We start from the raw sequence: 16,886 nt of genomic DNA, 5'->3' as shown, positions 1-16,886 counted from the left end.
CTTTCGTCAATTTCCAATTAAACAAACCTTAAACAGATATAGGAACGTCTTCTAGTTCATCGTGAAGCGAGTTTTTATAAAGTTTAATTATTTTTTCTCGGTGTTTTTATCAGAAATTCGCATTTTTATGGTTTTCTCTTCGATCTTTATTCGGTTTTGAATATACATATATATATATATATATATATAAACTGCTCCACAAGAGTTAGGGATATCGTATTCAATCGTTTTTAAAAGTATGTAATCTTCGAGAAAATCGCTGTAAAATCATTTAAAACTCAATAAAAACTTGTATCGATCCAATAAAAATCAGTATGAGACATTTCGTCAATCTGGTCGCCTTTTTTCTGAAGTTTGGTTCTTTGCATACGCTTCATTAATGTTCTTATTTTGAAATGAAGTCAGTTTATCAACGGCTTCGATTTGGAACGAGTTTTCTGAAAATGCCAAGACGAAATTAACAAACGCTGAGGCTAATAGGGCTATCGGAATGCTACAGGGTGGCCTAACTCAGGTTGTTGTAGCGGAAAGGCTCCAAGTCAGCCAAAGTGTGAAATCTCGACTCTGGAATAGGTTCAGGGAGACAGGTTCCGTGTAGGAAAGACCAAGGCTTGGTGGGCGACGAAAAACACCTGCTCAGGATCGTTTCATCACCGTTTCGGCGACAAGAAACCCTACATCTACGTGTAGAATGCTACGGAATACTCTTCAAAATGCAGATGGGGTCCAAGTTTCCATCGAAATCATCACACGACGTTTGAGAGAGGTGAATCTAGGTTCTAGACGTCCATTAAGAGGAGTTCTATTAACACGTGACACGTGACCATAAACGTCAAAGACTGGAATGGGCAGGGCAACATATCAATTGGAACGATCAATGGCGTAGTGTCCTTTTCACTGATAAATCCAGATATGGACGATTTTCAGATTCTCGAAGAATAGGAGTATGGACAATCCCATGCATACCCCGTAATCGTCGGTATGTCCAAGAAGTCCAACCATTCCGAGGGGGTAGTTTTATGGTATGGGCCGGGATATGTTTCAACGGGCGCACAGATCTACACTTTTGTCCTGGGAATATGACCGCCTTACACTATAGGGAGCATGTCATTGACAATGTTGTGCCAAATTTTCACGCTGCTATTGGTGAAACTTTTCAATTTCTAGACGATAACGCTAGACCCAAAGATATTATTATTATTGTAATATCTTTGGTATTCCACATTTACCAATACCTCCGCACTCACCAGATTTGAATTGCATAGAACATGCATGGGATATTCTCCAAAGAAGATTAGATAATCATCAACCTACCCCAGAATCCTTAAATGATCTGAGAGAGCTTCTGCCCCGTTTATGGAACCAAATTCCTCAAGAAATGTTCAACAACCTCGTATGTAGTATGCAAAGATGTCAAGCTGTTATTGATGCCCGTGGAGGCCATACATTTTATTGATAGTCTTAAAATGCTTGAATTCTCTGGGAATAAAATTTCGTTTTTTACTCGATCTTACCATCCTGTATACGCTGCAGACCCACAGGCTAAAATTAATTTGCAACTTGCAATCATATTAATATGAATTTTCATCACAAAAATCTTATTTTAACTATATTTTTTTGCAATTTAAGTCAATATCCCTAACTCATGTGGAGCAGTTTATATTCTCTTGATACAGAGCATTACAATCTTTAACAGCAAACAATAATTATAGCATGTGTATGAGATAAAGTTTTAGCAGAGGTCAGCGTAAACGGGGTACCATACAATTTGGTGTATGATACAAGAGCTTAGGGGAAAACCTCAGTAAAAAAACCCTTTCTCCCGGTGAGTGTAGTAGATTGTGATTGTTCACGAAATAAGCTGAAATATTCCATATTGAAGGGCATCACGCACTGAAAAAATTTATTTTTTCTCCAACAAAAAGGAAAATCCAGAAAGTCTTCTCCAAGATACCAGAAACTTTTATCTGAAATAGAGAGAAAACAAAAGCAGAAAAAGGTAAAATAATAAAATTAGATTCAATATGTCAGATTGACCTAAAATTGACAACCCAATTCAAAAAAGATTCGGAAACTGCATGTATAGCTCTAAAACCATCCTGAAATTTATAAATCGGACAATGATTAACCAGATGATTTATGGTTTCTTCTGGTTTCCCGCATTCACAACTAGGGCTTTCAACTGAATTCCACCTGAAAAGCATAGAACTAAAGCAACGTCCGTGACCTGTTCTTATACGATTCAGAAAACACCATATTTTCCTGGGAAGATCAAAACCGGGAATTCTATTCGAGGGATCAGTAATTAATTCTTTGCTGAAAATAGTGCACCTATTCCATTCAGACTGCCAAAGCTCTTTGTTCCTTATATTCGAATTAAGAAAAGAGTTGGACCATAAAGGTTCTACGCAATTGAAAATCGACTATTTCATAACCCCAAGACAATTTTTATCCGATGATAACGCCATCAGAGGCCTTTGGGATGCTTCAGACTGGTGGAGCAAGTGCAAGTGGCCAGTACTTAAAATGTTACGTGAAGTGTGGTATCATGTTTATTCTCAGAGTACTTTGTCACTGGAAATTTTCCTCGAAGACCCAAAAGTGATAGACCAAGTGCTACAACATCAATAGAAGGCATGGATTGTCCTACGAGGGGGAGACAAGCCAGCATCTGATGAATTGTTTTTAACCATCAAAATTGTAGATGGCAATAACATTTTATCCATTTCAGGAATGGTGTAAATGATTAAAAAAAACTACTGAACAGTTCCTATTTGAAGCATTATACTGCTAATAAATTCTTTAATAAAAATACTAACATGTGTTACAAACAACAAAATTCATTTGATAGACAACACAACATAAAGTTATCAAAAAATAATTTCAGTGAAATATTAAATACAGAATAACGAATAAATATCATTAAAGTGTTCTGAGGAGCAGCAATAGATTCGAATGATTCACTCAAAAACCTGATGCAACACCCCAATTTTTTCCTGGTCAAGTTCTGAAACAACAGCATTGAAGTCTGTGGTGAATGTGCTTTGTATCGATCTGAGAAGTTTTATCAATATGATTTTAGTCTCTGGAAATCAAAATAACAATTAAATATTTCTTAAACAAAAATTAAAATTTTTTCTTACCATCATTGGGAGTTTCTTGTTGTATATAAATATGAATGAGGACACGAGATACTTTTGCTATATTTATTTTCAAGATATCTGAACCACTTTGGTAAAGCACAAAGAAGGATTTTATAACTGCCTCATTCTCTTCAAAGTCAGCTCTCAAAGGCAAGCGATCCAAGTAAACGGGAAACACCTATAGAAGTTTTTTAATAATATGCATCAAGTAGAAAATTAACTATACTCACTTGATCCAATGGGAGTCCGCTAGGATTGACCATAATCATTTTTGCTATGGCACCGCAAATATTATCCAAGGTTCCTTCATGAGGTTCTTTACTGACAAGTGAAGAAAGGGTTTGCAGAATATCTGGATAATAACTAAAAATAAAACGTGATTAAAAGTAAGTCTACCTTCAGAGTGGATCAGAAGATTCAATACAGTGGTTTCGACTCAGAGGATTTACAAACGTCAGAAGTACAGCGCTGCAAGAGTTCAAGAAAACTCTTGATAAAGCGCCAAAAATATTCTCCTTTTCTCCATGTAAACAAACAAGCAAGCAAAGATTATAGAGTAGAAAGATAGGAAACGAAGCGACTAAAGTGATGTAAGCGCCATCTGTGTTTCAAATGTGTTTTTAAGACTGGTTAAAATATTAATTTGAGGAACATATGAAATTTTGTGAGATGTAAGATGGCCATTTTGATCAGGGAGGTTTTGAATGTTTTCATTTTCGTATCGCCTTTTGTTTATCGAGCTCGTTCTAGTTGCGGATTATTGAAATTTTTGTCAAATTTCTTGGCGAAAACCTCAAGATATCGTTCGAAAATTATTGTATGGTGAAGAACTGTGGATCGAATAAAACGAATTTTATTAAGGTCATTCATTCATTTTAATTTTCAGTGCTACGAAGTGGATAAAATTTTCCAAGGCATAAAGGCCTGCAAACACTACTGACTACACCATGTGCAATGAACATTTTACTGCAAGTCGATTGAGAACTGTTCATCCACGTAAATTGTTGTATGCAGGAAGCATAACTTGCACAAAGGGCTAATTTAGGAGAAATTATGACTTTTATACGTCCATTCAGAGATTCTCAATTGCTACTCCTTCAATATATTCAGAAATGCAAAGGTTTTATTGATTTCGTTTTGGGTATCGAGTGACTGCCAAATTGTTGTTTGGAATGTCAAAGTTTTATGAAACCTGCTGCGAGTGTTTTCTTCATTCATTAATCGATTCGTATATTGTGTCATAAAGAGACCATATCATAAAAAAATTATAAAGAAACTCTACTGACGGGCTAATATACAGGTCTTGTATACCTCAGTGAAGTTTTTTTTAAGTTGGGGTTTTGAAAATTCTATAAATAATATGTAAGTAACTGAAATGTGTATGCTATGTTGGTATACTGAATATTTGTTTATATTAATTTCTGATATGAATTGTACAAATTCAACTAAGTTTATTAATTCAAAACAACGTATTGCACAGAAATAACACCTTTGACGTATAGCAGATCACCATATGCTTTTGTGTCCTAGTCAAAGCTCTATCCGTTGTCCATAATTTCAAATTTTTGTGAATTTTTTTTAAATTGCAAATAAAATATTGCATATCCGACAGCATGTTTCATTGATATCAATTGATTCCGAACAATGTTCAGATGAAAACTAACATTCTGATCACAAAACTTAACCATACTTTTGTTTTGTTGCTCAAGATGTTCGTTTTACAGTCTCAACAAAGTCGATATTAAAATTCAAAACAAGGAATGGAATTCGAGTTTCGCGCCCCAAAATTATAAAACAGAAAAATGTTGCTGAACATGTTTTCTGTATTGACAGTACGTTTTCAGCGCCATCTCATTGTCAAATGTGTTTGCACTGACCAAAATGTAGTCGGTTTTTAGTACTAGAGATATGAGGGCGTTTCCTATCTTTCTCTGCAGACATCTACTTAAGAAATGTAGAGTTTTTCTTCGACAATAAAATCCCTAAATCAACGTTTTTAAATAGGATATGCCCGCATCGCGCGTTGTCGAGGAAAGAAAATTTCCCCTTCCACAACCTGAAATGAAATTAGTTCGAAAAATCCCTATACCTGACGAGCAAAGAATTTCACATCGATAGATTCAAAATGGCGAACTGTGCGTGCCCGCATCCATTTTTTTTTCAGAAAATTTTTTACGACATGTTAAGGGGCGCACAACAACTGCCTATAAGCTGCGCAGTAGCTTCAAATTGAAATTTGATTTTTGTTTGGAAAAAGGCTGTGAAAAAATAGTTCTCCATTAATAAAACTTACTTGAATATCTTATCTTTTCCGTGCAATATCATCTCACCCAGCCCGAAAACAGCGTTATTCCTCACTTCGTCCGCACGATCTCTTATTCCAGCTTTCCAGAGCTGCAGCAATTGTGGCACAAATTTCTCGACATATATGCCCAAGCACGACATACACTCTGCCAAAGTACCAAATGCGAAGGACCTTTGCGCTATACTGTTTTGCTTCAACTGAAAAAGATTCAAAGTCACAATCAAGAGAAAAAGCAAGCAAGTCGCAAAATAATACTCACTGTTCTTATGGTGAGCAACTGGAGCATATTGGGAAAATATAGGGCAAAATCATCGGGATTTATAGCTTTTCCATATTTGGGGATAATATCACAAGCGGATTCCAACAATAATTCATCTTGCTCGGCATCTGTACTCTCTTCAATTCCCTCGAAACTGTTGATCACACTTAAATCATCGTCTTGACAAACTGTCTAAAAAAAGAAAAAATTGTTTTGCATTCGATATATCAAAACGAAAATCATAAAATTAATTGGTATTTTTAGCAATAGATATAAAAGTATAATAACTTTTATAAAAGCAGTGGGTTGGCCATGGAATAATTTTCTATGTTTATGTCAAAACATTTGTCATTGGACCTTTTGTCAACTTCTATTTATTCATGCTAAAATAAATATATTTGAACATTGATCTCTTCTCATTCAGATAAATTGGTAGAAATACATTACTAAGACGTTTATGCAGAACATACCACATAGCGCTAATTTAAATCCAAAAATGCTTTGACAAGCATCATAACCTCCACTTTTCATTCTATACAATGTGGATTGTGTCAAATTTCCAAGGCCAACCGACTGCTTTCATAAAATTGAATAGACTATAGTCTAAGACATACCTTATGTGTCAGAACGTCTATGATGCAATTCATTATGGCTTCACGATGTCCTTCACCGACAAATGCATCGCATTTAATCTCTTTCAGTAAAGCAGAGTAGGCATCGAGCCCAGCCATAACCACTCCTTTTTCCTCATCAGTTCTTATTATTTCCGCGCATTTGGGAATGAAATATTGCAATACTTTATACAATGCCTGTGTGGTTTCACTTATATCGATTTTGTACAGAGTAATACAAAATTGTAGTATTGTGTCTATTGCAGCTTTTCTAATGTGATCCCTGGGATAGTCTGTAAGTTTGAAGACCTCTTCGAAACATTTTTCTATATATGGCAAAAATGCTCTACTGCAAATAAATAAAAGATTAATTGTCAAAACCTGTTCAATAATGTGATTCATATTATACTTTCCAAAAATATAAATTGTATGTCAGAAGATGCAGATATTGAATTCATTTCCTTCAGAAATACACTGCGCAAAAAAATTAACGCACATTATGGAAATCTCAAATTTATTCTATAACTGAAGGTGTTCTCAATGACAATTATTTTTATCAGAATTATGCATGCATATGTTATCCACTTTCAACGGTTTTCTTCAATACAGATGTTTTTTTCCAGCAGGAATAAAAAAAGTTGATATTATCAGATTTTGAATGTATTGGCTCCATTCTAAAATCAGTTGTTCTCGATCAATTCTAGTGATCAATAGTTTTTCTTTCGTTTGATTTTCTACACTCGATCGCTATGCAACGCGAAACACGCAATTTGACCCAAGAGGAATGTGCCCAAGTGGTAGTTTTGCGAGAAGAAGGGTGGACATACACAAGAATTGCAGAAAGGTTTGGAGTTTCCCATACAAGTGTGTCCAGAATGTTGCAGCGATTCAGGGAGACAGCTATGAATGTCCGAAGACCAGGACAGGGTAGACCACGGGTAACAACTGCCATTCAAGAACGTTACTTGAGAGTTTCTTCGTTGAGACAACGGTTTGCAACCGCTCGCCTCCTTCAAATTCAGCTTGAACAAACTCATGAGGTGAAAATTAGCACTCAGACAATGAGAAATCGCCTCAGAGAATATGATTTAAGGCCTCGTGTCGCGGGAAGAGGCTCAGCTCTTACCCCAGCCCATCGAAGGGCGCGTTTGGATTTTGCAAGAGAGCATATCCATTGGGAAGAGGCCGATTGGGAAAGAGTTCTCTTCACAGATGAGTCTAGATTCTGCCTCTACCATTTTGATCGACGTTCCTTGTATACAGACGTCCACATGAAAGATATGCTCAGTGCAATTTCCTGAATACTACTGGTTTCGAGGGATGATCGATTATGGTATGGGGTGGAATATCTTTGACTGCTCGCACAGACCTAGTGGTCGTTGATAATGGAGCTATGAATGCTGATAAGTATATAAGGAACATTCTTGAAGAGCGTGTATGCCATTTGACCCATACATTGGTGAAAATTTCATTTTTATGGACGATAATGCCAGACCCCATCGTGCGCGCATCGTTCAGGAGTACCTTGAAGACGTTGAAGTCTCTCGAATGGAATGGCCAGCAAGTAGTCCAGATCTCAATCCGATTGAGCAGGTTTGGGACAACCTCAATAGAAGGCTGAGAAGTTCAGAAAATCATCCAGCTACTCTTAATGACTTAGGAATCCAACTCGGAGAAATCTGGGAACGATTAGATCAGAACATTTTAAGATCACTCATTTTGAGTATGAACCGTCGTTGCCGAGCTGTAATTAACGCAAGGGGTGGAAATACCAAGTATTAAATAATTTATCAGCATTTCAGTATTTTGAAAATTGTTCATTTCTCTTCTTTCACATAAGATTCGGTGAAATCCTGATTTTTTCTTCCATTTAATGTGTCTTGTTTCGTTGAAAACCTTCCCACAGACAGAACTTTTTTCACAAATTCTGAATTTATGTCCTCTGAAACTGATAATTTTTTTCATAATGTGTGCCTATAAGCTCCACACTTGTCAACGAACTACAGACAGAAAAGCAAATCATTAAAATGTGCATTTCTGACGTACAGGGTGGGCAAAATTGGTGATATCTGTATTCCAACTTTTTCAACCCAACGAGATAGAGGAAAATGCATGGCACGTTACGGTTGTCTTTTTTCCAGAAACTAATAATGCCATCAACTGCATTACTCTATCTTCTTTTGTTTTCGAGTTATAGGTCAAAATTCAAATTTCAACTTTGGTCATTATCTTCGTTTCTGTTGATAGGATGTTGAAATGAATACTTAATACAGACACTTTTTGGATAGTAATCCAGTGGCGTACTATGATTTTTTCCAACAGGTATATTTGCTGAGCTATAAGATGAAGATGTATTTTTTCTTTTGAATACAGTAGTTTAAAATAACTTGGAAAGACTGAGGGCGGGGTATGATATATTTTTAAAACGGTTAAAAAATGGCGATTCTTTCTTGGTCATTTTAAACTACTGTTTTAAAAGAAAAAACACAACTTTATGTTATAGCTAAGCAAATAAACCTGTTGGAAAAAATCATAGTACGCCACTGGATTGCTATCAAAAAAGTGTCTGTATAATGTCTTCATTTCAACATCCTAGCACAAACAGAAACGGAGATAATGACCAAAGTTGAAATCGCCCAAATTTAAATTTTGGCCTATAACTCAAAAACAAAAGAAGATAGAGGAATGCAGTTGATGGCATCATTAGTTTCCCGAAAAAAGAAGAAATAAATGGTACATTTATTTTTCTCTATCTGGTTGGGTTAAAAAGTTGTAATTCAGGTATCACCAATTTTGCTCACCCTGTACATAGAGAAAAAATTATAAAACTTGCTTCACTATTAACAAGAAGTTATCTTAAAAATCATTATAAGTTTATGTAATTGAAAGAATAATACGGAAGATTAACATTTTTGAAAAACATCAACACTTGGAAAATGTTATAATGAGCAATTCAACATTTATATCAACATTTATACAAAAATTGAATGAGAAATCATCATGAATTCCTTCCAGAACAAAAAAATGCGAAATTTGTTTCGAATGTATTATAAAACCATAATCAGTAAAGTAACAAAATCAATCAGCAAGGCTCATTTTTTTGACCAATGAGGTTTCCACTTACTTTGTTTGTTCACAGATTTCCTTCAACGTCAGACAAGCCTGTTCTTTTTCTTCAGTAAATGGATTTTCCACCGAGTAATGTCGTGGTCCCATTTCCTCGCTAGTATTAGAACTGATGTCCTCTTCATCGGAATTTTCCTCTGACTCACTGGTTTGTCCAAAAATATCACATTCGTATTTTTTCTCTTCATCATCATAATAGGTCTGAAAATATCGTTCATATCAGTTATTATATAAACGGAAAATGAAAATTTGAACTCACCACTATGCCATCGCTATTTTGCAAAGAAATAACCATTTCCTCGATAATTTTGGGCAATGCCCCGACAATCTCTTCTTTCATTATGCAAGACAAGGATCCGAAAAGAGCGAATACAGCTCTCCTCACATCTGGATCATGTGTGTCTATCAATTTCAATCCCATCTGAAGAGAGTCTTGGGCCAAAGGTCTGAAGTGCTCTTCTCCAACACCTTCGGCAACAACAGCCAGGCAATCTATAAAAAAATGTCAACCAACGTCACAACAAATTTGAAATGATACACAATGCTCAAACTTTGACTGCATCAGCAGTTAGATAAGGTTACAAGGGTATCATTATATTCTCAATATGCAGGGTGTCCCCTACCGGGACAAAATTCCAAACAGATTTAAAATGCAGAGGGACAACAGTGTTGGATTGGTCGACAACTCTTAGAAATTTTGGGCTAGAAGAATCGACTTTAATTAGAGCATTACCTAAAATTATTTTGACTGCATGAAGAGGTCCAAAAGTGATGAAACACGACTCCACCCTGCTTTTTAAAATGAGAATACCCAACTTTTATCTATGTGCCTTTTTGAAGTAGGCCACTTTTTCTGACACATTTCATGGTTATTCCATTGAATCGTAAATAATTTTAAGGCCCGGTTGTTCAGTTCAGGACTAAGCCAAGATTTAAGTTGATCTTATACTTATATTACTTATACTATATTTATTTTAGCAGTCGGTTGGCCATGAAATAATTTTCTCAAGTTTTTGTAACTAGAACGGAGTATGGTTGGCACTCCTGAAATGTCGTTAATGTCATAACACTGTAGCCACAACTTATATCAATTAATTTTACGAAAATGCCGAAAGTGATTGAAAAAAGAGACAGGGTTTCAGGAAGTGCTATTTAGAATTCAGGTCCGCTCATTCAAATAGTTATACCCTGATATTCTAAAATCCACAATACGTCAGACGGTAGCTAACATATTCAATGTAAGAGAATTTATATAATGTTTCATGTGAATCTAAACGACTTTTATTTCAGCTGAATATTTCCACAATCAGAAAGATTGTGAATGAAGAGGATGACAAAGAATTTCCTTCTATTGGGAGACCCAAAACAGTGGTGGCATTTGAGAATTTTATGTTTGAGTGAATTAATGAGAAAAGTTTACTTAAGATGTCTAAAACACTGGTGTGTGCACTTGTCACTTTTTGCAAGCATCAACATTTCAGAAAATCGGGGATATGGGATCAGTTTCGTGGCGGCGCCACCATGTCATTCGCTTCGTTTTATCCTTGTTCTGCCAAAGCTTGTCCAATGATACTCTCTCGTTTTATTTTGTTTTGCGTTGATATCGAACATAGATCAACGAATATAAAATATGAACTGGCCCGTTTTGTCAGCTGTTGCGAAAACAAATCTGTCAATATTTCAATACTATCGAATAAGGGTTCGAAGGAGTATTTATTATTCTTCTTCAAGATAATTTCCGTTTCACAAATTGAATTCATGAAGGGGGATTTCAATATGATTTTAATAAAACACAGTTGATTGGTCAAATATCCAATATATTCAGTTGACGGAAAGGGAATTTCCACTATATCTACTCATGAAGAATATTTGAAGAACAGACTAGAATAGATTTATGTATTTCTGTTTCTCAATACATGCCCCCAATTCACATTACGTATTTCCAATACAGTTTCTTTGAAATATTGCTGAAGTTGCCATAAAACTTAGCTATATCCGTCCCGTATGTTCTTTCATCTGATTTGGTTCTGCCTCAAATTCCATCAACACCGAATTCTTAGCTGTAGCTCTTGATTGTCATATTGAATAAATGAATGTTCTACACCCCTTTCTCGAAACTAATACATTTTCAGACACCAATAATCGCTTATAAATACAACATATTCGTAAGTCTTAGGAAAGTATTCAAATTATTTTCAAATATCAATTGACAATGCTCTGTCAAATTCTAAACAGCGCTACCTACAGTGGGAAAAACGAAACTGATCTCATATCCCCACGAAATTAAAAACAAAATCGAATCAGTGAATACACCAGAGTTTTAGACATCTTAAGTTTACTACAGGATTTTCGATGAATGTCATCATAGAATAAGTTCCCGAAAATTGATTTTTCTATTTTTCATTTGACTTGTCCTATACATTGTAAATGTCTTAAGGTACCAATAAATACCTAATTATTATTATTATATCAATGTATTAAGATGAACAGCCACAAATACGCGCCAGTTGTCCTGTTAATTGTTTATTCATGTGAAATTTTTGTTCAAAGGTGAAGTTCATCTTGACTTGAAACTTCCTTTAATTCCTTTTATTTATATTGATGCAAGATGATTTTTGTTGAAGAATTTAACATTCTTGTAATTATCTGTTTATTCCTTCGGGAGATACCCATTCCCAACCACAGCATCATATGCATTTCATGTTCGGGTTAATATTTTTGAAATCTACAACTGATGTAACGTATTCAAACTTTAGCCAAAGAAGATAACGAACATTAACTCTCTTCAAGCTAGTGCATATTATGATATTATACTGATCTCTTGTATTTTCAATGCAAATAACTGGATTTGGTATGCCTTCAATCAGTTTGTATAAACTTTAATTATGTTCGTCACATATTTCCCGAAGAGATTCGACATTGTGATAAAATACGTAATAACAGAAACTTTTATGTAGAACAGGCAACATAGCGTTGATTTAAAACCCAAAAATGTTTTGACAAGCGTCATAACCCCACATAACCCCCACAGAGTGAAATGTGTCAAATTTCCATGGCCAACCGAGTTCTAAAATGAAAGTGAATGGAGTATAGATTAACGTGACAGAACTGAACTGAAATGTCAAAATTAATCTAGGATTAACTTTAATCCTGAACTGAACAACCAGGCCTAAGAGTTTTGGACCAATTGAACACTTTCGTCTCACCTGTATATTTCTCTGTAAATTTCTAATGGATGGGTCACTTTCAATAGAATAAATATACTTTTCTGGGAATTTTCTCTTCTTATTATAAAAAAATTCAATAAATTCAAAACTCACCGAGAGCATAACTGCGAAGTTCGTAATTGTCTGTGTCTGGATGTGAATTAATGTAGAGGTTCAAAATTTCGATGATTTTAGGAAAATAAGGCAATATCCCAAGCTTCACAGCAGTAACTGCAGCTTCGAGTGAGTTAAAACATGATTTTTTAAGTTCCACAGACCATCCTTGAGGGTTCAATCCTTGTAGGAGTCTTTCCATCAAAATTGGAAGATATGGTAATAAACCTTCATGTAAATTCTCACAAAATGTTCCAATAGCATAGAACAGTCTATCCAAACAATTCGGTTCAGTCTTATCTTTTTCCATTTCATTATAAACATGGTTCAGAAAATCTAACAATAGAGGCATTAATTTTTCAGAATATTGACTCACTTCAGGCTGAAAAAAATATTTTCAATATAAGCTACAACTAAGATATTCATCATTTTTACGAACCTGCAAATGTTCAGAAAATTGACCCAAGGCAAAAAATGCGGCATTTTTCACCAGACTATTATTATCTTTTATTGCTTCGCAGACGCAATTAATGAAAGCTTCTAGATACTTCTTCCTGATGCACTCGGAACACCCTTCCGCCAAAACAGCCAAACACAAAAACGCAGCTTTTTTACGATTAGCGTCATTTCCTTGAATGTATGGTTCAATTTTCTCCAATATATAATAAACTACTTTATCTGCAGGTATATTGAGCGCTATCAGATCCAAGGTTTGTGTTGCTACCGTTACTGGTGTCAATTGATCAGAATCTCCTGCAAAATATTCCTCATCTTCTTCGGTCTCTGATAATTGAGACATTAATTCCATCAAAACATCAATAATGGGCGTTATCAATTGGTGTTTGACTAAAACCTATAATAGTTATTGCCACATAAATATGTATCTAATGATAATCAACAGGATAGTTTGTTTATAAACAAATGAGTCATTGTTCAATTTTCAATGAACATTCAGGGGGTACACATTAATAACGAAATTTTCTATATGAAAATCCTGCAGTAATGCTTGAATGAGTACATTATTATTACCTTTCCTTTAGATTTCACTAGCCATCCGACAATACTAATAGCCTTAACTTGAACACCATTAGGAAGTGAACTATCGCAAGCAATTCTAAGGCACATTTCCACAACATTTCTTATATGTGGCACAACTATTATAACAGCATAATCAATCAATTCCTCCAGTATCCCAAGTGCTTCAGTACCTTTGTGCTCATCAACATATGCAAGTGCTTTCATCACCTCTAACAAACGTGGAAGTAAATCATGGTAGACGTTGATCATCTGAAATAATACCAATTTTTGCATGAATAAATTTCTTTGAGGAACCTCCAAATGCTCAAGCATTTCCTTTTTTAGTTATTCAACGAAATCTTCAGATTTTAATTCTCACAAAATTTCAAATATTTGAAAATATTTCACATTTGTGTTCGTTAAAATAAGAGATTACAGACAAGAGATTTCTATCAGAAAATCTTTTAGTTAAGCTCTCATTGGAAGAAAATAATACAAATTAATTTTTTAAAGTTATTGTTGCCTTAATAATAAAAAAGGAACAACTAATTACTTACTTGTTGGTGAGCTCCCATTGTAGGTACAAGATGTTTCATCGTCCTTATGGTATTATAGGCTAGATTTGATGAAAAATCATCAAGTCCGTTCAATGTGTTTGCAAATAAGGATGCTAATGAATCGAAATGTGGTATATATGATCCATTAGACATTTCAGTTGTAATAGAAAGTGTGTACATTCCCAGCTGCAAACCCAAATAGTTGATTATTGTGCCATTCACACATTGTCACAAGTTAGAAGGAATGTCCATAGCCCGGAGGTAAAAACACCATATGATGTAAATACAAGGTATGATCAAATATGGTTCCACATAAACAAAGCAACATGGTAAATAATATATCTCAATTCAAAATGAGCCTTCACAATATTCTTAAAAATTCTACCTTTTATGAAGACTCACCTCCCTGTCTGTTATGTTATCACTGCTACACAAAGTGAAGATAAATTGTAGAAATTCGGGCCAAGTACCATCAGAGAGTTCATACTTTCCTAATTGTCCCAAAAGCTGCGCAATTCCAGTTTTCACAGATTTGTCAGCTTCATTTACTAAAGCTGATATCATGCCTTGTTTTATTCTAAAATTAAAAACGATGAAACAACAAGACCAACATAAATAATTTTGCCATACAATGTTCTCGTTTCAGGAGGCAACTTAGTCCACACTCGTCTTTTGGAGAATTTTCTTCTGAGTAACACCACTGTTATGTGACGAATATCGGCTCTTTGGCTAGTAACTAATAATTCGCATAATGCACTTATGCTTGAAGGGTCTAAGAAAGCCTTTTTTAACTCGATGGTACCCTATTTCAAAGATACATGAATTTAAGTATTAAATAATGAATCAATCATTTTAGATTACTCACTTCTTGGACACATTTGCTGTCAGATACTAAAAGCTTTTCCAATATGCTTTCCATTTCGTTGTTAGAAGGGTGAAACTAAAATATAATCCTAAAAACTAAAGAACACGCCACTAATCCTTAAAAAGGCAGAGAGGATCTTTGTTTAAGGTTAGGTGAGTGACACCGAAGAAGAGTTGTCAAAAAATTTAAGTCGTCTTAAGCAAAGATTAATCTTTGGTCTTAAGTCGAACTTGTTCTTCCTGATCTTTTCTCGTAGCCTAAGTAAACTCAAAGAGGAAGAGTTAATATTTGGTAAACTCGGAAACTAAATTTACAAACGCTACGCTAATCTACTCCGTAATTTTCTCTATTTAATTTGACATTACCCATTTCGAAATGCTTATATATTTGCTATACAGATTGAATTTGTAATTTTTATTGTAATAACAAATTATAATTGCGTAAATATGCATAAAACAAATGGCAAATTTAAACAGTCAACGTTAACTTATTCAAAAAACTTTTAATTAGTAGGCATAACAAGTGATATGATCAATGATATAAGATGGCCTTTTATATCTGCAACTAACAATAATTACACCTATTGGAATAAAATATGTACTGACAAAAGCTGAGGCACCATAGGCTTTTTCGCCGGCCATAATTCAACGCTTGAGTTTCGTGTAAATTATTCAAACAAGATAGAATCACAGATTTTTAATAAATAAATTTTGAGTGAATGGAATGATTTTTAATTAATCATCAATAAAATATAGGGTTCACATTTCAAACAATAAATTGCCAACGCCATATGTTATAAAGTTAATAAGACCAATTTAAAAATGCTTTTTAATTTCATCTTCCGCAAGCACCACCAGCACAACCACCAATAGTGGGAGGGTTGACATCTCTTAAAGTCATGAATTTTCTTGGACCACCTCCGCCACCACCAGGCCTGCAAAAATATTCATATTTGAATAATAATCACACCAACAATCTTAATTGTATGGCTTGTGATTAAATGGCTAATTCAACAATCTTAATTAAATTTATATACATACTACGAGTACCTATATAAACAAATTATACAAACCCAAATGGTCTTCCACCACCACCTCCTCCGCCTCCTCCTCCACCTCCACCACTTCTGAATGAACTGCCTCCCGATTTTACAGTAGATTTTGGAGAAGTATCAAGACCAACTAACGTTTGGAAACTGCAATAAAAACAATTCTGATTAGTGTCTGCAGTTCATGAATGTGATATTTGTAGAAAAAAACTATATCCCTTCACATTGGTAATATCAAACAGATATTACACCATATTTAGGTAATCTCATGTTCGATCATGAAATACTTCAATGAATTGAGATTTTTTTTAATGATATAATTTTCCTGAGAACTCACAAGAGCACAACGAAATTAACGAGTCCATAAAACATTTGGCCTATCCTGTTGAAACCCCATGGGGGGTTTTCGCAAACGGTCCCATCTGAAAAATTAGGTGTTCATTAAAATTGTACGGAAAAACGTTTAAGCATTGATACCTCTCGCAATATACACCATTTTTCACCAGTTAAACGAATCAGAGTTTTTTCCTATTATATTCTTCAACAATAGTATTTATGTTGAAATGTTGACGTTTATATTCTTGACAGTGAATTTTTCCAGAATTTGAAATTTGGAACTTTCCCGATGACGGATG

General features: G+C 34.7%; 2 protein-coding genes across 2 annotated transcripts; both read right to left on the bottom strand.

Moving 5' to 3' along the window:
* Positions 1–2,767: 2,767 nt before the first annotated feature.
* On the bottom strand, positions 2,768–15,308 carry LOC123322122 (importin-4-like). The gene is made up of 15 exons (XM_044909969.1): positions 15,204–15,308; positions 14,969–15,141; positions 14,741–14,915; positions 14,339–14,524; positions 13,794–14,051; positions 13,204–13,617; positions 12,765–13,146; positions 9,704–9,936; positions 9,443–9,645; positions 6,322–6,667; positions 5,708–5,899; positions 5,437–5,645; positions 3,374–3,506; positions 3,144–3,321; positions 2,768–3,085 (listed from the first exon to the last, which is right to left on the bottom strand). The coding sequence occupies exons 1-15, from the start codon at positions 15,255–15,257 to the stop codon at positions 2,961–2,963; spliced, it is 3,261 nt and encodes a 1,086-aa protein (XP_044765904.1). The 5' UTR covers positions 15,258–15,308; the 3' UTR covers positions 2,768–2,960.
* A 576-nt stretch (positions 15,309–15,884) lies between these two features.
* LOC123322266 (glycine-rich selenoprotein-like) lies at positions 15,885–16,886 on the bottom strand. Its single transcript, XM_044910210.1, has 4 exons — positions 16,729–16,886; positions 16,589–16,673; positions 16,276–16,398; positions 15,885–16,137 (listed from the first exon to the last, which is right to left on the bottom strand). The coding sequence occupies exons 1-4, from the start codon at positions 16,745–16,747 to the stop codon at positions 16,038–16,040; spliced, it is 327 nt and encodes a 108-aa protein (XP_044766145.1). The 5' UTR covers positions 16,748–16,886; the 3' UTR covers positions 15,885–16,037.

Source organism: Coccinella septempunctata, chromosome 1, assembly GCF_907165205.1.
Source record: "Coccinella septempunctata chromosome 1, icCocSept1.1, whole genome shotgun sequence".
In the NCBI taxonomy this organism is placed as follows: domain Eukaryota; kingdom Metazoa; phylum Arthropoda; class Insecta; order Coleoptera; family Coccinellidae; genus Coccinella; species Coccinella septempunctata.
The sequence above is the reverse complement of the archived record's forward strand: the minus strand, read 5'-3'. Positions and strand labels throughout refer to the sequence as shown.

Excerpts from the sequence above, each read along its gene's own strand:
- LOC123322122 (XM_044909969.1), bottom strand. The coding sequence starts at position 15,257 with ATGGAAAGCATATTGGAAAAGCTTTTAGTATCTGACAGCAAATGTGTC. Across the intron at positions 14,525-14,740 it reads ATAACATAACAGACAGGGAG|CTGGGAATGTACACACTTTC; the intron begins GTGAGTCTTCAT and ends TTGGGTTTGCAG. Across the intron at positions 3,507-5,436 it reads GGAAAAGATAAGATATTCAA|TTATTATCCAGATATTCTGC; the intron begins GTAAGTTTTATT and ends TTTTATTTTTAG.
- LOC123322266 (XM_044910210.1), bottom strand. Across the intron at positions 16,399-16,588 it reads GTTAATTTCGTTGTGCTCTT|TTTCCAAACGTTAGTTGGTC; the intron begins GTGAGTTCTCAG and ends TTTTTATTGCAG. Across the intron at positions 16,138-16,275 it reads GGTGGTGGAAGACCATTTGG|GCCTGGTGGTGGCGGAGGTG; the intron begins GTTTGTATAATT and ends ATATTTTTGCAG.